This window comes from Manis pentadactyla, chromosome 2 (assembly GCF_030020395.1).
Source record: "Manis pentadactyla isolate mManPen7 chromosome 2, mManPen7.hap1, whole genome shotgun sequence".
Lineage (NCBI taxonomy): Eukaryota > Metazoa > Chordata > Mammalia > Pholidota > Manidae > Manis > Manis pentadactyla.
Window position 1 is genome coordinate 90,573,358 of NC_080020.1, and position 23,405 is coordinate 90,596,762.

Genomic DNA, 23,405 nt, shown 5'->3' on the forward strand with positions numbered 1-23,405 from the left:
TGGGCTACCCCGAAAATGAACTAAGATACGATATGAAAAAGAACTTCCAACATCTGCACTCTCTGGAAGACTCATGCCAGAAGATGATCATCAAAAAACCCCAACAAAGATCCACGCACTGCTCCAGCTGTAGATGCACTCATCCCACCAGTTCCTGGACTTGCCATGGGAATGAGGAAGGAGATATCTAAGCTGGCCTGTGCACACAGTAAAACAACAAATTTGACTGAATCTATACTGTTGGAACTCAACCAAGAATTTGGAGAAGTGCAAATTGTAGCGCTCCAAAGTCTTACAAGTATAGACTATTTACTGTTAAAAGAACATATGGCATGTGAACAGTCCCCAGGAATGGGTTGTTTTAATTTGTCTGATTTCTCTCAGACTGTTCAAGTTCAGTTGGACAATATCCACCATATCATAGATAAGTTTTCACAAATGCCTAAGGTGCCTAACTGGTTTTCTTGGTTTCACTGCAGATGGCTGGTAATTACAGATATGCTTTGGTTATGTAACTATACTCCTATTATGTTAATGTGTGTGCGCAATTTAAGTAGTAGCTTAAAACCTATATATGCTGAAGTTACTCTACAAGAAGATTTGTCAAAGAAATAATCAATCTTCCCATGTTTTCTTCCGCCTGCTACTTTTATAGCTTTTCTTCTTCCTTCCTAATTACAACCCTTAAATAGAATTAGTGCCTCATATCAAATTTACCGAGTATCATAATTCTTCCAAGTGGTAAAGATACCTCAAGACAAATGCTGGGCATAGAAGCCACAGGGCATAAATATGCAAAGAAGTAAAAAGCTAACCTTTTCAAACAGTAAGGCTTCCCTCTCACTTACCAACTTCACATTTCCCTGTATGGCCCCGGAAGATGACTGGTTAGCCAGAGACGGGTAAGATTCCTCAAGGGAGGAACAACCTAAGACTGGCACAGTCGCAGGGGGGCCATCAGGTGAGAAATTGGGGATCAACAGAGGTGAGGCTCAGAACCTCACCCCCCCTGTTCTGAGAGAAATCTTCTGCATACGTGGATGTTTTATTGCCCTGTTCTAGCTTGGATTAACACATAGTCTACAGGCACGCACCTGATCATCTACATGTGCTCTCTTACAACACTAAACTATGTTTTCTACCTTTATCTTGTATCTACCTACCACTTCAGCATTTTATTAAAAATAATAATGAGAGAAATGTGGTATCCACATATAAATCAAGTATAAAAACCAAATGAGTATTCATATTTGAACTGACTGTTTATAGTTCATAATGCATGAGCAAAACCGAAAGTTTCTGTGATGACTGCCCTTGTACTGTTCACTATGTAACTTATTCATTATGTAAGAATTTGTTCTACATGTAAAAACTTGTTTGTTATGCCTCAGAAGATTGGAGACTGACAAAAATTAGGCTTGGGGTGGAATAATGATTGTGCATGATTGTGCATTGAGCATTGACTCCCCTATACAGAATTTTATTGTTGTTAACAACCATTTGATCAATAAATATGAGAGATGCTCTCACAAAAAAAAAAAAAAAAAAAAAAAGAAGGACAGACTTCCAATGGTAAAATAAATTAGTAACCGGGATGTAATCTATAGCATAAGGAATATAGTCAAGATATTGTAACAGCCTGGTAGGGTGATAGCTGGAACCTAGAATTATGTATATGAATGTTCTACCACTGTGTTGTACACTTGAAACTCATGTAATGTAATACTGTGTGTCAACTACCCTTCAATAAAAAATAATTATTTAAAAAAAAAAAAAAAAAAAAGAACATATGGCATGTGAACAGTCCCCAGGAATGGGTTGTTTTAATTTGTCTGATTTCTCTCAGACTGTTCAAGTTCAGTTGGACAATATCCACCATATCATAGATAAGTTTTCACAAATGCCTAAGGTGCCTAACTGGTTTTCTTGGTTTCACTGCAGATGGCTGGTAATTACAGATATGCTTTGGTTATGTAACTATACTCCTATTATGTTAATGTGTGTGCGCAATTTAAGTAGTAGCTTAAAACCTATACATGCTGAAGTTACTCTACAAGAAGATATGTCAAAGAAATAATCAATCTTCCCATGTTTTCTTCCGCCTGCTACTTCTATAGCTTTTCTTCTTCCTTCCTAATTACAACCCTTAAATAGAATTCGTGCCTCATATCAAATTTACCGAGTATCATAATTCTTCCAAGTGGTAAAGATACCTCAAGACAAATGCTGGGCATAGAAGCCACAGGGCATAAATATGCAAAGAAGTAAAAAGCTAATCTTTTCAAACAGTAAGGCTTCCCTCTCACTTACCAACTTCACATTTCCCTGTATAGCCCCGGAAGATGACTGGTTAGCCAGAGACGGGTAAGATTCCTCAAGGGAGGAACAACCTAAGACTGGCACAGTCGCAGGGGGGCCATCAGGTGAGAAATTGGGGATCAACAGAGGTGAGGCTCAGAACCTCACCCCCCCTGTTCTGAGAGAAATCTTCTGCATACGTGGATGTTTTATTGCCCTGGTCTAGCTTGGATTAACACATAGTCTACAGGCACACACCTGATCATCTACATTTGCTCTCTTACAACACTAAACTATGTTTTCTACCTTTATCTTGTATCTACCTACCACTTCAGCATTTTATTAAAAATAATAATAATAGAGAAATGTGGTATCCACATATAAATCAAGTATAAAAACCAAATGAGTATTCATATTTGAACTGACTCTGTTTATAGTTCATAATGCATGAGCAAAACCGAAAGTTTCTGTGATGACTGCCCTTGTACTGTTCACTATGTAACTTATTCATTATGTAAGAATTTGTTCTACATGTAAGAACTTGTTTGTTATGCCTCAGAAGATTGGAGACTGACGAAAATTAGGCTTGGGGTGGATTAATGATTGTGCATTGAGCATTGACTCCCCTATACAGAATTTTATTGTCGTTAACAACCATTTGATCAATAAATATGAGAGATGCCCTCACAAAAAAAAAAAAAAAAAAAAAAAAAAAAAAGGACAGACTTCCAATGGTAAAATAAATAAGTAACCGGGATGTAATGTATAGCATAAGGAATATAGTCAAGATATTGTAACAGCTTGGTAGGGTGATAGCTGGAACCTAGAATTATGTATATAAATGTTTTACCACTGTGTTGTACACTTGAAACTAATGTAATGTAATAGTGTGTGTCAACTACCCTTCAATAAAAAATAATTATTTAAAAAAAAAATAAAAAATAAAAAATAAATAAAACTCTCATTCTCACCCAACCAAACACAATTCACTCCTGTGTAAATCTATCCAATCACAGCTTCAGGTCAGCGCACTTCAACAGTCCTCCACACTCAACATCTAAGTCCAGTACTTTGTATTAGTCACTGAGGTGAAAACGTTCACATCCAGACTTAACTCACTTGACACTACCACACCACCAATTTAGGCCTCTCCTGAGCTCTACACTCCCAGATCCAAGCACCTGCTGGAATATTACACCCTGATGGTCACAGGCCCCACTCCTTATTGAGTCTAAAATTAAATTCATCATCCTCCTTCCTCACCAATCCTGCCCTTTGTCCTATACTTTATATCTCAGTTAAAGATACAATCACACTACCCAAATCAGAAACCTGAGAAGTCACTAATGTGATCTTCATTAGTTCTGTTGACCAAATATTTCCAAATCTGCTCTGGCTAAATGGTAAAATTCCATTTCTTTGTTCCTTGAAGATAGGTGTGGCCACAAAACTTGCTTTGGCCAATTAAATATGGGCAGAATTGACGTGTCACTACTCACTAGCTTTAAGGGTCATTGCTTGGCTCTTTTCCTTTGCCACAGAGACCAACAACCTTCAAGAGATGGGTAACTGATTATTAACTTCATCCCAGGGTGAGTAACCACAATGAGTAGTTTCCCACCCCACCAGTTCACCAGAAGAAATAATCTTTTTTTATCAAACTACTGAGGTTTGGGAGTTTCCATCTTTGACCCTTCTTCACCCAGTTGGTCATTAAATCCTGTAAAGATTGCTTCCCAACTATTTATCATGTTAATTCTTTCATCATTCTCATTATCCATGCCGTAATTCAGGCCCTCATTATTTCTTACCCGGATTACAATAGTTCCTAACCAATCACACTGCCTCCTTATTAATGGTTTAATTAATTAATCTCAACTCTAAATGATTTTCCACAAAGCTGCCAGAGTGATCTTTCTAAACTCTTAAATTTCATCACGTTCACTGCTTAAATTTCTTCAAAGACACCCTTCTGTTCTTGCTTCATCTTAATGCACCCACAAAACCAGTCATAAAAATGTGTATTTCCAGAACCCGTCCTGAGTATGAGGGCCATCTTTGTACCTGTTTCATTTGGCCATGATGGCCTACTCCCTTTTTGAACAACTGTACTTCTCTTCAAGGCTCAGGTTTCCAAATCTTCTGGAAAGCCATTTGAAAATATCAAAGTGATGAGGAGTCCCTCCTATACGTGCTACAAAGACAGTCTATATATACTTTCGGCACAGGCCTTAACAGTTTCCTGATGTGAAACCTTCAACACATCTTGTAAGCTTCTAGCCAAAACTGATGAACCACGTGCCACAAGGGTCCCTTTCACTGGCTAACCAGCAACCTCTAATTTGAGTAGTTTAACTAAATCAACCTGGAACCATCAGATTTCCTCTTGGGCTGTAGAGTCACTGAGAGTCTGGGCTTAGGCCAGATGCCAGATGAGTGAGTCAAAAACAGTTCTGCAAAGAACGTAAGAGCAGATACCAGAAACAAACTGAGTTTTAATAAAGCCTCTGAGAAGAGGCCAACTGTCCCTTTGGAAGCTGATAACCCTTCTGGTTCCCAGTCCCAGTTCCCAGGAGGACTGGCTGTACTGGAGTCTTTATTTTTCAATTTAGGGAAATCTCCATCTTTTTAATAATTATGTCTCTTCTTGAGCTAGATTGGGTAGTACTGTTTCTGTCCCTTGCAACCAAAAATATCTATGATTACAATGAGTAACTAAAGTTCTAGCAACTGTATTAAGTACATTCTCCTCAAAAGTCTGGTAAGCTACCACTGAAACTCTTATTTCCTGAATTGACAGATCCTTTTGTGACAGAATGGACCTACGTAATCACTGTTGAGAACTAAAAATGCACTTCCAAATATCCCTAACTTGAAACCCACATCACTTCAAAAGTAAAACATTCACAGGAAGAGGAAATGTGAGCCTGGTAGGTAGAGCAACTACATATTAAGAGATGACACCAAGACTTTAAAAGTCCAGGAAATGGTTAAAAGAATGACAGTCTGTTCTGAACAGTGTATCAGAGGAGCATGGATACTAAGCTTGGCCACACCACCGCTTTAAGCAATTTTCTTCACCTTCATCTCCAATTACCTTCCTCATAATAGAGTGTAAAGATCAATTTATATTTAACAGACTTTCATTGTGAATATTGTAGGTTAAAATATGATACAGTGGCACGTCTAAATACAGATGATGAATATCTCAGCAAACAAGTGGGTATTTATAAATCAGTTCCCAAATCATATTAGATCTCTCTAGTACATCTAAGATATTACATATATTTACCTTTTTTAATTAAACAGGATTATCATTTTTAAATGTAATTTTAACGTAGTTTTAATTTTTAAAAGGAGTTTACATACTTCACTTGGTCTAAATGCCTGCCTCTGAAGAAAGTAGCAGTATCCAAATGCAGCAGATTTTACTGACCTCATTTGTTCAATCAAGTTTTGTTTTCTTTCTTAAATACACAACTTCATACAATTGTTTTAGAAAAAAGTCAGAATTTCTCACTGGAAAATTCTGGAGAAATCAAAGAACCAACTTTCTGAGCATCAGTTAAATTTCCGGGGCCCTAACTGGTTATTTTGTTTTTCATTAAACAAGGTGACGGTGCTGTACAATTTTTAAAGTCAATGTGGTAATAGTATGTCCAATATTTTATATTAATATACATCATTTGAGGATCTATCAGAAAGGATATAATCCAAAACATGGACAAAGTATGTATAGTTTTGTATATGGAAATATGACACACAATTGTAACCATTTTCTCAGTACAGATCAAGTGGTATTTTGGATGGCAGTATTCTTCCCTATGTAAAATCTTATCAACTACTGACGGCACTGAATACCAGAAAGCACGCCAATCACTGTTGGCAATCAAAAATACACGTTTTCAAATGCTTCTAGCTAAAAGCTACTGACTTATAATACACATACACACACAAAAGCAACCAATATATCCAATGATGAAATTCAAGAACACACAGGACATAAAGTCTTTAAATATTACTATAAATAAAATGCAGCAGTATCAAAAATGCTTACTGCGGGTTGAGTGAAGAAAGTGTATAAATCCTTTGAATATTCTATATTAAAAGTAAATGCATATCAAAAAAACTGGAGGAAAATACATGGAAATGGAGAGAGGTTTTTGTTAAGAGTGGCTGGATCACAGATGGTGTTCTCTATTTCTCATAAAGCGACTATATGGGTTGTATTAAATTTTTTAACTAAATAAACTTAATTAAGCAGGTGACACATCCTTTCTTATTAGTACTTTTGAAGATCACAGAAGTGAAGAAAACCAGCAAACAAAAAGATCAATACAGGTGTTGATGTTACAAATGTGTGTTAGAAATCAGAATGGGATTGCCTTTCAGGAGTCAGTCACTTGAAGGAGGGCATAGAACGTCGGGGGACTCAGATAATTCTGGCATGGGTGCTGGTTACACAGATATATTCACTTTGTGGTAATTCATTGAACTACACACTTAACGATGTACTTTACTGTTCGCACATTATACCAGAATAAAACGGTTACTGAAAAAACTACAAAGATTTCTTACTACTGTAAAAAGGTTTTAATAACGTTACTCATTTGTTGTGTAAAAAGTTGTAACAAAAATTCATCTGGCAGCACAAAAAATGACAAGTAGAATTTTTAACCTTTAGAATGAATGTTTCACTAATATCTAAAGTTTAGAAACTAAAAAGAAACTAAATCACTACCTTATGCCATAGAATTTAAAATCTGAGTTTTCATATTAGCAACTCAATTCCTTAAATGTTAATGAGAAACTTAAACACCACATTATATTAAAGAGATGTATTTTCAAAAGCTAAGATACTCAAAGCTGCATGTCACAGTCAAAGGTGTATACACTGTAAAAGTACTGACAAAAATGTATCACCTGAATCAATTCATGGAGAAACAGTCTATTTAAACCCCGATTATGAGTCATGTTACAAAGCAGACTACAAAACAAGGTATCAATGTCAAAGACATGAAAAGACTTTTTAAAAAGTGACAACGGCTTAAAGAATACAGACAAATGCAATAGTGGTCTCTGATTATATTCTAGATCAGTAAAAGAAAAAAAATTAATAGGTAAATAGGAACATTTCAATAGGAACTACCTGTTACGCATTATCAATGTTAAAATTATTGGATATGTTCATCGTATTGTGGTAATGCAGAACAATGTTCTAAAGAGAGATATATTTGAGTGTTGAGGGATGAATGGACATGGTGTCTGCAATTATTTTCAAAAGGATAGATAGCAAGAGGGAGGGGTGTGTGTGTAGAGGTGCAGAAGAGGAGACAGAGAAACCAACCGTAACCGTGGCAAATGAGAGCAGGTAAAGGGACCACGGGTGTTATTCCTTCAAATGTTCTGTATGCAGGAAGTATTTCAAAATAAAACGCAGAGGAGAAAAACTTAAAAACTAAAATTAACCCAAAACCAAACTTTATCAGTATCTATGCAGTATCAACGCAATACACTTAAACACAAATCTTAAAACAGGTCCACATGCATCACTATGAAATAAACAAAATGTCAAATTAAAAAAAAAAAACTTCTGCAGCTATTATCCATTCCTTCAAAGGATTTTGACACAATTAACAAAATACTGAGGAATTTAAGGTTCTATGCTCTACCTTAAAAAAAAAGAAGAGTGTAAACAACCCTCACAGCCCTTACAAATCTGGTGTGTAGATGGTATCGTACAAGGGAAACTTCACTTCAAAATACACTTACTTAGGAAGTGTCCGCAAACCGAGAATGCCAGTCGAGATCCGGTTAAAAGTATACAGAAAGGGAGAATCCTGCACCGACTAATACTTTTTCTGAAAGGCTTAGGACAGTGTGACCTTCAAGGAGGAAATTTTAATCTGCTGCCAAAAAGGCTAAAAGACGTGATCTTTAACAAGGATGGATTAACCAGGAAGATGCTAAATTTGTGAACACTGCCCTGAGTAACAAATATGGTCCTAATACCATCTTGTCATCAGCCGCAGGCTTTCTCTTCAGCAATAACAGACTGACCCTAAAGGCCCCAAGGGCTGGGCAGGTTCTCGGGCGCGGTCTCTGCGATTTTCACGTTGCAAAAACGCTACCAGGCGTTCGCCATGAGGGCTATTCCGGGCCCACCTGCGGCCATCTTAAGTTCGGGAAGAAAAAAGGGAAGGGGGCGGGCACTAAATACGTGGACCCGGCGGTGACAACGAGTCCGGGAGGCACGAAAAAAGCCACCTCTCTAAATCTTTTGTAAGGGATCTACCCACAAAGTGCAACTAACAAGGTCGCAGGAGCGCGGCGCCCTAATTAAGCACGGGCACTGCGAAGAGGCCGGGGTCACGTGACGCGCTGCGCGCCCCCGTCCGCGCTCCCCCCGAAGCCTCGGCGCCGAGGTCCCCATGGCGCCCGCGCCCCTCCCCCAGCCGAGCTCCAGCACTTACTCCGGGGGGTAGAGCCGCAGCTCCTCGATTTCTCCTAGGAAGGAAAAAAGCGTCCGCATCTGCTCGCTGGTCACCGCCGACGACAGATTCGTCACCTGAATCACCGCAGTCGGGGTGAGGCCGAAGCCTAGGCCCAAACCGAAGCCGCCACCGCTGTTCATCCCGACCCGCTGCCTGCCGCTGCCTCCCGTTCCCCAACGTCTACCACGCGTCAGCGACGGAGCCGGGAAAGCGGAGAACGCGCGGCCGTGAGCGCGCTCCCGCAGGCGAATTCGCAGCGGCGGGCAGGTCTAGCCGCCTAGTTCACAACTCCCCTGCTCCCCGGGCTGCGCGCGCCAGCCGGAAGCGTCGCCCCGGCAACCAGGCGGGTTCGGGGCGGCTGAGGCCCGGAGCTCTCAGGCTCCTGAGGCTGTGGCGGCTGCTGCCCTGCTCCCCACCGAGATTGTTATCGATCCGCCTCCTAACCCCTCGCCCCGCACCCCACTCCCGGCTCCGTCTCGATGAAATTCTTGTGCTCCTGTCAACCCGGGAGACCCAGCTCTTTCCCCTTTAGCTAGAACCCGGGAACCACGAAGCCTGGCCTGCTGGTGCTGGCCTGAGGAGGAGGGGCTTTCGAGCATCAGAGGTAAATTACAGCGCCTCAGTATTTTACACCGGCAGCTCTCCAGAGCCAGCTATGTAAAAAATTGGCCAACCTACTAATTGTGAAAAACTTGGAAAATATTCTACAGAACGCCTAAGTTCAGATTGAATTATGGAAGGAGGTAGTGAGATTGACAGTTGTGCTGTCGTGACTGGTAATTTATCCGCTCATTCCGCAGGTATTAGTGATGCCAGGGTTCTTGTTCACAAAGCCGAAGAACGAGCTTCACAAACACTCAAGGTAGGAGAGCAAGGTACAGGCTTTTATTTAGAAATAAAGTGAGAGGAAAGAGCTCCTGGCTCACGCCAGGAGGGGACAAGAGAGCCCATAGTGGTGCATTGTCTAGGGGTTTTTTTAAGGCAATTGAGGATTTTTTGAGAACATCAAAACAAGGCTTAGGGGTGTGGACTTGTACCACCTGCCCTGTCCTCAAGGTGGGATGGGTCGTAGTCTGATTGCTAGGGCTGACAGCGGAGCCACGGGTTGTGCTGATACCCTTGCAGAACACTCAAACATTCCAGGCCAAGTTGCCCCTGGACTTTTGACCTTTAACTGATCTCACTGAAGATGTCTATATTTTTACCCTAGAGAATTAGTGTGACCTTTGTTAGGCTGGAGAAAGGAAAAACAAGGACATGCAAACAGAACAGAGAGATGCCATAGGGGGAGAACAGACCAGACCCCAAAGTCCATGCCGTATATGGAAAGGGGACAGCTCTCCCTGAATTCCATCCTGATGTGCCAACTAAGACCCGGATGTCAGCCTCCTCCCTCTTGGAAGGAAAAAAGTTTCTAGTTGACTATTATGTCACCTTTAGCCAATCATACCTCTCAACACCCCCTAGGATAGCTTGCCCACTCCTCCCCCTCCTAACCCCTTATAAGTGCCCCACCTCCCTAACCGTGTGTGACTTCTCTGGCCTCTGGCAAGAAGGCCACAGAACCTCACCCGGGGGTATTTAAATAAATTACCTGGCCCTTTGTTGCCTCTCTTTGCCTGCTTATTTTGGCTAGAATTTATCTTACAACCTTTACTTTGCATAATGCTTAGCACAGAGTTTCAGTAGGGACTTCTTTGCCCATTGTTACATTGCTCTGACTAAATATTCCGCCCTGCTTTTCCCGGAGGCCCTCACCCTACTCTGACTACACCCACAGTCCCTGTCTCATTAGTATGTACTGAGTGTTACGTACCAGGCACTGTTAGACAAGGGCTCATAAAAGGCAGGTAAAGGAGGGCCACACAGAACTTGAAACCTAACGAGACAACAGTAGTATGTGAAACTAGGACAGCTAGCTGTTCCCAAAAGGCCATCCACAGAGCCCAGAGGGGCCCTGTTGCGTGAGAGGCGTTGTGTATTTTCCACCATTCTTGTCCACACTGCAACAAAGAATTGAAGGGCAGAGTATAAGTTTTATTTAAAGTTACTTAGAGAAAAAAGTGCAGGCGATCTCAGAGAGAGAAGCGCCCTGAATGGTTGGGGGTGCCCCCTTTTAAGGATTTTTCAGGAATGACAAAGGGCTGGGGGTGCAGACTTGTTAAGTGATCTCTGAATATTTAGAATTAACACAAGAAATTTACTGCTCTGGTCCCCTCTCAGGATAGCAGATTCCTGATTTAGGAACATATCAATTAAGACTGCCTGCCCAGTGCCCCCAAGGTGGGCTGAGTTATTGTCTGTTCGTTGAGTAAATTAATCTTTCTTCTAACTTCCTGGGTATTAAAATGCAATCTTATCTTTTAAGATGGAATCCATCCTTCCTTTTACTATGCTGTTTATGGCTGGGCCAGCATGCTAAATTAGTTGCCCAGGTTGCAAATTACTTGATTAGGACTGAGAGAGAAAAAACAGCATATACGTAAAGTTAAAAAATAAGCTAGGGGGCTCTCTTGTCCCCTCCTGGCGTGAGCCAGGAGCTCTATTCTCTCACTTTATCTCTAAATAAAAGCCTGTACCTTGCTCTCCTACCTTGACTGTTTGTGAAGCTCATTCTTCAACTCCGCGAACAAGAACCCCGGCATCATGACTAAACTTTGGCACTTTAATAACCCCTTTCATCAAAATAAATAAATAAATAAATAAGCTGGGCCTGCGTGATTAACACAATAAAGACATGGGCTATGCTGAAGTACTCTCCTTTATCTAGGGAATATTCAAACATTCCAGGCCAAGTTACTCCTGGCTTTTTGAGCTTTAACTCATTAACTCTGGGTCTTTTTAGTGGGCTTTCCTGGCCTCAATCTTTTTCCACCCCACTCATATTTATTTTCTTGCCTAACAGCCCCAAGGCCCTTTCAGCAAGATCAACACAATTTCCTAATGCTAAGATTTTCCTGACCTTTTTCACTTTGTTGACTTTTGCACTGGTGGTGTAACACTTGATTAAATTGCTGGCATGCTAGCGGGAATCAAGGCAGTGGTGCCGAACTGTACTAATCAGTGGTATTTTGGATTCTTCACCTCCTTGCACTCATAGCATACAAAATGTTAAGATTTTAAAAATAAGCTGGTTTAACTTAAGAATGCCCTTGTCAAAGGAGTAGAAATTATTCTTTTTATTAAATCTTCACCCTAGCATACCTATGTCTTTTCAGTACGTGTGAAGAAATGTTAAATGCTTCTGCAGCATGGTTGTCCCCAGAAAAAGCACTTGTAAGATTGAGTTTTCACACAAAGCTCCAAATTTTGTAAAGGTTGTATACACCATCTTGGGCTTGACAACTTTTCTGTACTTAAGAATTTTCTGCTAAAATTTTATTAACAAATGTTAATATTAACATTTTTTTTTTACATTATAGGATTCGGGAGATCCTTACAATTGAATGAACAACTATTTTCAAAATAACCAATGCATGCTATCAAAAAAATCAAAAAGTGTCATCAAAGTGTAAGATAGGCCCATGGATTTTAATGTGGCAGAATACAGAAAGTTAATTGATACAGTTTCAGATGCAAACCACATTGCAACTGCACTCTAAGAAACTACCATATGTCAAGTTTGGTGTAGTATCAAAGAATAATATCTAGAATTATCTAGAAAGGCTACAAAAATAGTTTTCCTTTCCCACCTTATCTGTATGACACTGGATTTTCTTCAAATGTTTCAACCAAAACATATCACAACAGATTGAATGCACAAAGAGATATGAGGACCAGCTGTCTTCTGTTAAGCCAGACATTAAAGAGATTTGTAAAATAATGATACTCAAATTATTTTCATTTTATCACAAAAATACATCACTTATATTAACATATATCTGCTTTCTGTCTATACACTTGCCTTTTTGGAAAATTATATATCATAACAGTTGTATAACACATAGTCTTTAGTGTCTGGCTTCTATCACTGAATATGTTTTTGAGGCTCATTCATAATAAAGCATGTATCAGTAATTTATTCCTTTTTAGTGCTGAATTGTATACCCTTGTATGAATATTCCAATATTTTGTTGATTTGTACAATAGTTGATGGACATTTGGGTTGTGTCCAGTTTGGGACAATTATAAATAATGCTACTATGAACATTTGTGTACAAGTCTCATTAACTCCTGAGTGGATATTTAGGAGTGAAACTGCTGGCTCATATGGTAAGTATAACGTTTTAAGAAACTGCCAAACTATTTTCCAAAGAGACTTTGCCATTTAACATTTCCACCAGCAATACCTGAGAGTTGCAGTTGCTCCATGTCTTTACCAACACTTAGCAATGTCATCCTTTTTTCTTATAGCCATTCTGGTGGGTGTGTAATGGTGTCTCATCATGGTTTTAGTTTCCATTTCCCTAATGGCTAATACTGTTGAGCAACTTTTCATATATGTATTAGCCATTCATATAGCTTCTCTGATATGTCTATTTAAATATTCAAATCTTTTGTCCTGTCTCTCTTTATAGAGTTGCAAGTGTTCTTATAATTCTGGATACAAATCTGTTATCAGGCATACAACTTTAAAATATTTCTTCCCAATCTGTAGCTTGTCTTTTCATTCATTTTTTAATAGTGTCTTTATAAGTGTTTTTAAGTATAATTGACATAAAATTATATTAGTTTCAGGTGTACAACATAGTGATTTGATAATCATATACATTAAAATTGCTCACTACAGTAAGTGTAGTTACCATCTGTCACCATACAGTTATTACAATATTATTGACTATGTTCCCTACATTGTACTTTTTATCACCATGACCTCTTTATCACCTCACCTATTTCAATGAAGTTCAAATTATCAATGTTTTCTTTCATATATTGTATTTTTATTGTCATCTAAGAAATCTCTGCCTAACCCAAGGTCACAAAAATTTGTCTCCTGTATTATTTCTCTCAGCAGTGCTCTATACTGTTCTTGCATTTCTTTTTTTAAATGTATGCTAAAGTATTTTATTCTTTCTGGTGTTATTGGGAATAGTATTGTTTTCTTAGTTTCATTTTTGGACCATTCTTTGCTAGTATATAGAAATAAAACTATTTTTGTATATTGTTCATGTTTCCAGAGACCTTGATACACTTGTTCTAGTGGCTTTTGTGTTGATTCCTTTGAATTTCTATATAAAGGATCATGCCATCTATTAACAGGAGCAGTAGTTTTCTTTTTTTCCTTCTAATATATATACCTTTAATTAATTTTTTTTCTTACTACACTGACTAGAGCCTCCACTACAATGTTGAATAGAATTAATGAGAAAAGACATCCTTGTCTTATTCCCAATTCTCAGGGGAAGCAATCAGTCATTCACCATTAAATATGAGATTAGCCCTAGGATTTTTAAAAAGACTCTATACCAGAAGAGAAAAGTCCATTATTTCCCTAGATTCTTAATACTTTTCATCATGAATGGATGTTGGAGTTTTCAAATGCTTTTTCTGCATCTATTGAGACAATCATGTGATATTTCTTTTGATGTGTAATCCCTTTGTATGTTGCTAGATTTGCCTTGCAATATTTTGTTAAGTTTTTTCATATTTATTTTCATGAAGGTAATTGATTCATAGTTTTCTTTTTTCATAGTATGTTTATCTGGCTGGATATGGTGTCAGGATCAAACTACTAATAATGCCCAGCCACCCGGTTTCACTTTTGTGGGAGAATAAATTGTACTGCTTGTTTAGGATCCCTCAGCCAGACACTCAACTAAGTTCCTAATAAGGTCCTAACAAAAGTATTTCAAAGTAAGCACGTACACACAATACAATGCTAAGACCAATATAAACAGAGTTGGATTTTTTCTTTTTTTATACATATGTTTTCGTTAATATACAATCTTATGTTGCTTTCAAATGTACACCATAGTGGTGTAACAGTCCCTGGGATCAACTTACATTGTGATTGCAAATTATTCTGTCCCTTTATCTCCTTTCCTCTACTGCCACCCCTGACCTGCCCATCCAGGTCATCCCCCTTGGGATGTCCCATCCCCCTTGGTAACCACTAGTCACTTCTCAGTGTGTATGCATCTACTGTTTTGTTCCTTTTGCTTTGTTTTTATACGCCACAAAAAAGTGAAATCATATAGTATTTGTCTTACTTTGCCTGGCTTATTTCACTGAGCATAATACCCTCTAGCTCTATCCATGTTGCTGCAAATGGCAGGATTTCTTTTCTTTTTATGGCTAAATAATATTCCATTATGTATGTGTACTACATCTTCTTTATCCATTCATCTACTGACGGACACTTAGGTTGCTTCTATATCTTGGCTATTCCAAACAGTGTGGCAATTAATTATCAGGGAAATGCAAATTAAAACCACAATGAGATATCACCTCACACCAGTTAGGATGGCCAACATCAAAAAGACTAGGAAGACAAAACTATTAGATCTAATATCTGAATTCAGCAAAGTTTCAGGATACAAAATTAATACACAGAATACTGTGCATTCTTATACCCTAACAATGAACTAGCAGAGGGAGAAATCAGAAAAACAATTCCATTCACAATTGCATCAAAAAGAATAAAATACCTAGGAATAAACCTAACCAAGGAAGTGAAAGACATATACTCTGAAAACTACAAGACACTCATGAGAAAAATTAAAGAAGATACCGATAAATGGAAACACATCCCATGCTCATGGATAGGAAGAATTAATATTGCCAAAATGGCCATCCTGCCTAAAGCAATCAGATTCAATGCAATTCCTATCAAAATACCAACAGCATTCTTCAATGAACTAGAGAAAATTATTCTAAAATTCATATGTAGCCACAAAAGACCTCGAATAACCAAAGCAATCCTGAGAAGGAAGAATAAAGCTGGGGGGATTATGTTCCCCAACTTCAATCTCTCCTACAAAGCCATGGTAATCAAGACAATTTGGTACTGGCACAAGAACTGAACAATAGACCAATGGAACAGACTAGAGAACCCAACCATATATGATCAATTAATATACAATAAAGGAGCCATGGACATACAATGGGGAAATGACAGCCTCTTCAACAACTGGTGTTGGCAAAACTGGACAGCTACATGCAAGAGAATGAAACTGGATTATTGTTTAACCCCCTACACAAAAGTAAACTAGAAATGGTTCAAAGACCTGAACGTAAGTCATGAAACCATAAAACTCTTAGAAGGCAACATAGGCAAACATCTCCTGAATCTAAGGATGAGCAACTTCTTCCTGAATGCATCTCCTCAAGCAAAAATGAACACATGGGACTGTATCAAACTAAAAAGCTTCTGTATGGCAAAGGACACCATAAACAGAACAAAAAGGCATCCTACAGTACGGCAGAATATATTTGTAAGTGACATATCTAACAAGGGGTTAACATCCAAAATATATAAAGAACTCACACGCCTCAACACCCAAAAAGCAAATAACCCGATTAAAAAATGGCCAGCGGATCTAAAGAGACAATTCTCCAAAGAAGAAATTCAGATGGCCAACAGACATGTGAAAAGATGCTCCACATCACTAATCATCAGGGAAATGCAAATTAAAACCACAATGAGATATCACCTCACACCAGTAAGGATGGACAGCATAGAAAAGACTAAGAATAACAAATGCTGGTGAGGATGCAGAGAAAGAGAACCCTCCTACACTGCTGGTGGGAATGTAAGCTAGTTCAACCATTGTGGAAAACAATATGGAGGTTCCTCGAAAAAGTAAAAATAGAAATACTATCTGACCCATGAATCCCATTTCTTGGAATTTACCCAAAGAATACAAGTTATCAAATTCAAAAAGACATATGCACCCCTATGTTTATCACAGCACTTTTTACAATAGCTAAGATATGGAAGCAACCTAAGTGTCCATCAGTAAATGAATGAATAAAAAAGAGGTGGTATATATACACAATGGAATACTATTAAGCCATAAGAAAGAAACAAATCCTACCATTTGCAACAACATGGATGGGGCTGGAGGATATTATGCTCAGTGAAATAAGCCAGGCAGAGAAAGTCAAGTGCCAAATGATGTCCCTCATTTGTGGAGTATAACAACGAAGCAAAACAGAAGGAACAAAAACAGCAGCAGACCCACAGACTCCAAGAAGGTACTAGCAGTTAACAAAGGGGAGGGGTGTGGGAGGGCGAAGGGGATTGGGGGGTATTATGTTTAGTACACATGGTGTGAGGGGTCACGGGGAAAACAGTGTAGCACAGAGAAGGCAAATAGTGGATCTGTGACATCTTACTATACTGATGGACAGTAGCTACAATGGGGTATGGGTGGGGACTTGATAATATGGGTAAATGTAGTAACCACATTGTTTTTACATGTGAAACCTTCATGAGAGGGTATATCAATAATACCTTAATAAAAAAATTTTTTAATGGAAGATTATGTACAACTATGTATCATTTTCCTACCAATATATCAAGAAATTTTTTTTAAATATTGAAGGAGGAAAGTTGATGTTCTATATATGCTGACACCTGTAAGGTTGCCTGATGCATCAATAAATAATACTTGAAAAACTTAGCCAGCTAAGTCCAATTCATTTTTAAACCATGAATAGGGTGATTAAGGTAGAGATGTTTCTGCCTTTGTTCCTAAAGATAATGAACATGACCTTGGGTTGTGAAGAAACTGAGGATAGAGAGCAGATGGAATTTTTGGCAAAGAGGAGGCAAGTCTGCTTGTTGACAGCAGGAGCTGGCTAATGTTCTGGCATATGGTGCTGATAATACCTCAATCAATTAAAGAAATGCCATCCAGGATTTGCCAGTCAGAAGATATCTTAACTACTTTTCTTAAAGCCAACAACAGCTTCATTATAACCTCCTCTGGAGCCAAGCAGCCAATTTAGGATTCACTTTGACAGCAGGCTGATGTCAGTTTTCATTGCATGTATGTTATTGCCTGGAAATAACTGCTGATGAGAAGTGTTGCTATTTGTATGATGCTATGCCACTAAATGAGCACCACATGCATAAGTGACTCATCATCCACAAATATTAACTGAACTCAAATATGAAGTGCATTAATATGTACAATTAATCTTTTGTTTTAAAAGCAAATTATGCTGCTATTCAGCGTGGGGCTTCCTGTGAATGCCTATATCCTCATGTCATTTATCACTCTCATTTTATACTCTCTCCCTCAGACTAAAACCCTAAGTCATTGTTATGATGGCCTAACAGACCCTACACATACTTCCCTCATAAGTCTGATCTCTTGATTTCTGTCTTTCTGACTCTCCATATGTGGATGAAGTGTATAATTTAATTGTAGGGAAACAAATGGTGCTTTGTACTATGTTCTAACCTACTGTATACCCAGTACACCAGAGTGGATATAAAAGATTCTTCCATCAACAGTTTTAGAATTGAGGCTAAATAATATTCATGATAGTATGAGAAAATACAAGTTCTTACTTAATTATGTGGTATAAACTTTATCAAATAATAGGAAAGTTCAGAGTTCAGAAAAAGCATGATGAGGACTATCTCCTTATATACAGTTCTCATCAGGACAATAATAGGCTGAAAGCCTCCAAATCTTTATCTCTTTCCTACTACTTTCTCCTGATTAATAGGTGGATATTTCAAAATGCTTCAAACTAAGCAAGTGCAAATCAAAATTTATTATTCCAGATTTTAATTAGTGGCATCACCACCTATTCTCCAACTCCAGCCAGAACTTGGAAATCACCCTTAGTTCCTCCTCCTTAACTACCTCCTCACACTTGTCTGCATCTTATTATTCTGGCACTTTCTAAATATGTCCTAGATAGATCCCCTTCTCTAAACTATTTTCAGTACCTTGGGCTGGTGGCAATGTCATCTCTATTCTGGGTTTTACAACAAGCTTCGAACCATGTCATAAATTCTTAGTTTTCTACCCCAGCCACTGCTACCTCATCCATTTTACAAAGAGCAGAATGATCTTTCTAAAGTTCAGATCAAATAATTTATGTCACTCACTACTGCCCTCAGAATAAAATCCTTTGCATGACATCAATGGTCCTGCTTGTTCTACATCATTTCTGGATGACATTCTGGATATTCTCAAGTCTGGAAAGGAGTGGCATGCTTTCCCTATCACCAAATATAACAAGGCCCACTAGAACCAACATTAATCAGGGAGGTCTTATCCAAGGGAGTGGAGTGGGGCCTGGGAGAGAGGCTTGGGATGTGGCTCTAGGCACAAAGCCAAGGCCAGGTTTTAGGCTTTTGGACAGGCTCCACTCCAGCTCTGTTGGGTAGTGTTAGAGGGGTGATGAGAGCAGAAGTAGAAGCTGAACAATGGCTAGTTGTTACAATCTAAGTCGAACAAGGTTAGCTGTTTAAAATAATACACATATATTATCTCACAATTTCTGTTGGTCAGGAGTCCAGGCATGGCTTGGATGGGAACCCTGCTCAGGGCCCCACAGGTTGCAGTCAATGCAGCTGGGCCGCATCCTCATCTGGAATTTGGGTCGTCTTCCAAGCTCGTGCAGGCTGAGAGCAGAATGTAATTCCTTGCAGTCCTGAAGCTGAAGCGGTCAGCTCCAAGATGTTCCCCTCCAGGGCCAGTCCACAGATGGCTCCTTTTTCAAGGTCAATAGGAGAACATCTCTCTTGCTTCAAGTTTTTCCTTTAGAGAAGGCCTGTTGTCTGTCTGCCTGTCTGTCTTTCTGTCTCCCATCTCTCTATCAATATATCTCTTTAATTCTGTAGTAACTCCATTTTATTGTCCCTTCCTCTCTGATACTAGTTGCAAAAAATACATTATGAAGGGGAATTTTTCCTTTTTTTTTTTGAAACTTGCTGAATGGTTGTTATTATCCATTAACTTACCTACTAATCACTATTACTATCTCTATTTCACAGACTGGGAAATGAGGCACAGGCATGTTAAAGAAATTCCCTAAGGTCACACAAGCAGTACTAGCTAAATGGTAGATCTGGAATTCAAGACACCTGGAGACAGGACAGCGGGGAAGCCTGTCTCCTGCTCATAGTGACCCAGAATGAGAAAGGATGCAGGTGGGGGAGGAGCTGGAGACAGGAGTCAACTTTCTCTATCGAGGTAGACATATGGGTGTCAGGAGAGAGGGCACTGATAATGACGGTGTTTCCTATGAAATGTGACTAGATCTCACTGAAGCCTGCCATTCAAACAGGATCTACATGACAAGAGACAGAGAGCTCGTATCTAGCGTGAGACTCTTGTTAAAATGGAGAAACTGTGAATGCCACCCTTTGGAATGAGGGATTGAATGAAAAACAAAACTCAGTGCATTTTTCCAATGACCTAGAAGAAAAAAAGACATATTTGTGGAATGCAAGGAGTTAGAAAGAACAGCAACTTCTTTGACTTGCAGAAAAAGGAGGCTAATAGGTACAAATGATAAATCTCAGTTTACAAAGTTAAATTCAATGGTAAAAAAATGTAATTTTTTTTGTGTGTGTGTGGTAAAAAACACCTAACATGGTGGAGCCAAGATGGCAGCATGAGTAGAGCAGTGGAAATCTCTTCCCCAAACCATATATATTTTTGAAAATACAACAAATACAACTATCCCTAAAAGAGAGACCAGAAGATACAGGACAACAGCCAGGCTACATCCACACCGGCAAGAACCCAGTGCCTCACAAAGGGGGTAAGATACAAGCCGCAGCCCAGCGGGACCAGAGCACCCCTCACCCCAGCTCTCAACGGGAGGAGAGGAGTCGGAGCGGGGAGGGAGAGGGAGCCCAGGACTGCTAAGCACCCAGCCCTAGCCATCTGCACAGGAGTGCAGACACACAGTGTATGCGTGGGGTGCTGGAAACTAGGGAAACAGGACAGTAAGATCTGTGAGCGGGTCCCTGCAGCCGGCGCCCCTGGGACAAAGAAAAGCAGGTGCTTTCTGAAAGTCTTAAAGGGACAGGAACCCCACAGCTGGACGGAAATGTCCCGGGACACTTAGCCCAGCAGCTGGGAATCCCGGAGAACTCCAGGAGCCCTAACCCCTGGGCGGCAGCGCTGCTCGGAGGCCCCTCACAGAGATAAACAGCTTCCCACCTGTTTCCCCTCAGACACAGCTTCGCCATAGTGGAGAAGCAGCCTGAGGCAGTAGGGCAGAGCTTCTTTCACAGCGACTGGGCAAGAATTAGAAACCCTGTCTGCGCACAGCTGCCCAGCACAAGCCGCTAGGGGTCGCTGTTCTCCCAAGAGAGGAAGGCCACAAACCAACAAGAAGGGACGTTCTCTCAGCCAACACACATGCCAGCTCCCCACAAATACCACTATAGCCATGAAAAGGCTAAAGAATTTGATACAGACCAGACTAACCCAGACATCCTCCTCTGACAAGGACTCTGGGGAGATAGACCTAACCAATATCCCTGAAAAAGACTTCAAAATAAAGGTCATACCCATGCTGACGGAGCTGCAGAGAAATATGCAGGAGCTAAGGGATGACGTCTGGAAGGAGATTACATAAATGAAACAATCTCTGGAAGGATTTATAAACAGAATGGATAAGATGCAAGAGGCCATTGATGGAACAGAAACCAGAGAAAAGGAATGCATAGAAGCTTACACAGAGATAGATAAAAGGATCTCCAGGAATGAATCAATATTAAGAGAACTGTGTGACCAATCCAAACAGAACAATATTCGCATTATAGGAGTATCAGAAGAAGAAGAGAGAGAAAAAGGGATAGAAAGTGTATTTGAAGAAATAATTGCTGAAAACTTCACCAAACTGGGGGAGGAAATAATCGTTCAGACCATGTAAGTATACAGAACTACCAACAGAAGGGACCCACGGAGGACAACACCAAGACACATAATAATTAAAATGGCAAAGATCAAGGACAAGGACAGAATTTTAAAGGCAGCTAGAGAGAGGAAAAAGGTCACCTACAAAAGAAAACCCATCAGGCTATCATCAGACTTCTCAGCAGAAACCTTACAGGCCAGAAGAGAATGGCATGATATATTTAATGCAATGAAACAGAAGGGCTTTGAACCAAGAATACTGTATCCAGCACGACTATCACTTAAATATGAAGGAGGGATTAAACAATTCCCAGACAAGCAAAAGTTGAGGGAATTTGCCGCCCACAAACCACCTCTACAGGGTATTTTAGAGAAACTGCTCTAGATGGGAGCACTCCTAAGGCTAAACAGATGTCACTAGAGAAAATAAAATCACAGCAAGGAAAGCAGACCAACCAAATACTAACTAAAGGCAAAAAATAAAATCAACTACCCACAAAAGCAGTTAAAGGAAACACAAAAGACCACAGAATAAAACACTCAACATATAAAGAATGGAGGAGGAGGAATAAGAAGTGATAGAAATAAAGAGTCACCAGACAGTGTTTATAATAGCTCAATAAGCGAGTTAAGTTAGGCAGTAAGATACTAAAAAACACAACCTTCCAAGACTGACCAAGGAAGAAACACAAAATCTAAACAAACCGATAACCAGCAAAGAAATTGAAGCAGTAATCAAAAATCTACCCAGGAACAAAACCTCTGGGCCAGATGGATTTACCTCGGAATTTTATCAGACATACAGAGAATACATAATACCCATTCTCCTTCAAGTTTTCCAAAACATATGAGAGGAGGGAGTACTTCCAAACTCATTCTATGAAGCCAACATTATCCTAATACCGAAACCAGGCAAAGACCCTACCAAAAAAGAAAATTACAGACCAATATCCCTGATGAACGTAGATGCAAAAATACTCAACAAAACATTAGCAAGACAAATTCAAAAATACATCGAAAGGATCATACACCATGACCAAGTGGGATTCATCCCAGGGAAGCAAGGATGGTACAACATTCGAAAATCCATCAACATCATCCACCACATAAACAAAATGAAAGACAAAAACCACATGATCATCTTCATAGATGCTGAAAAAGCATTCGACAAAATTCAACATCCATTCATGATAAAAACTCTCAGCAAAATGGGTATACAGGGCAAGTACCTCAACATAATAAAGGCCATATTTGATAAGCCCACAGCCAACATCATACTGAACAGCAAGAAGCTGAAAGCTTTTCCTCTGAGATCGGGAACAAGACAGGGATGCCAACTCTCCCCACTGTTATTAAACATAGTACTGGAGGTCCTAGCCACAGTAATTAGACAAAACTAAGAAATACAACCAATCCAAATTGGTAAAGAAGAAGATAAGCTGTCACTATTTGCAGATGACATGATATTGTACATAAAAAACCCTAAAGACTCCACTCCAAAACTACTAGAACTGACATTGGAATACAGCAAAGTTGCAGGATACAAAATTAACACACAGAAATCTGTGGCTTTGCTATTCACTAACAATGAACTAATAGAAAGAGAAATCAGGAAAACAATTCCATTCACAATTGCATCAAAAATAACAAAATACCTAGGAATAAATCTAACCAAGGAAGTGAAAGACCTATACCCTGAAAACTATAAGACACTCATAAGAGAAATTAAAGAGGACACTAACAAATGGAAACTCATCCCATGCTCTTGGCCAGGAAGAATTAATATCGTCAAAATGGCCATCCTGCCCAAAGCAATATACAGATTTGATGCAAT

The 23,405-nt window shown here is 39.4% G+C and overlaps 1 protein-coding gene across 3 annotated transcripts in view; it reads right to left on the minus strand.

The window, feature by feature from the left end:
- Positions 1 to 9,074, minus strand: part of SREK1 (splicing regulatory glutamic acid and lysine rich protein 1) — a 56,947-nt gene extending 47,873 nt beyond the window's left edge. For 2 of the 3 annotated variants that reach the window (XM_036887684.2, XM_036887683.2), the window contains exon 1: positions 8,772 to 9,074. In XM_036887684.2, coding sequence (XP_036743579.2) covers positions 8,772 to 8,932 — 161 coding nt within the window. In that variant the 5' untranslated portion in view covers positions 8,933 to 9,074. Of the gene's footprint in view, positions 1 to 8,070; positions 8,647 to 8,771 lie in introns of those variants that run through there. The other variant, XM_036887685.2, reaches the window with a different exon arrangement.
- Between the last annotated feature and the right edge of the window lie 14,331 nt (positions 9,075 to 23,405).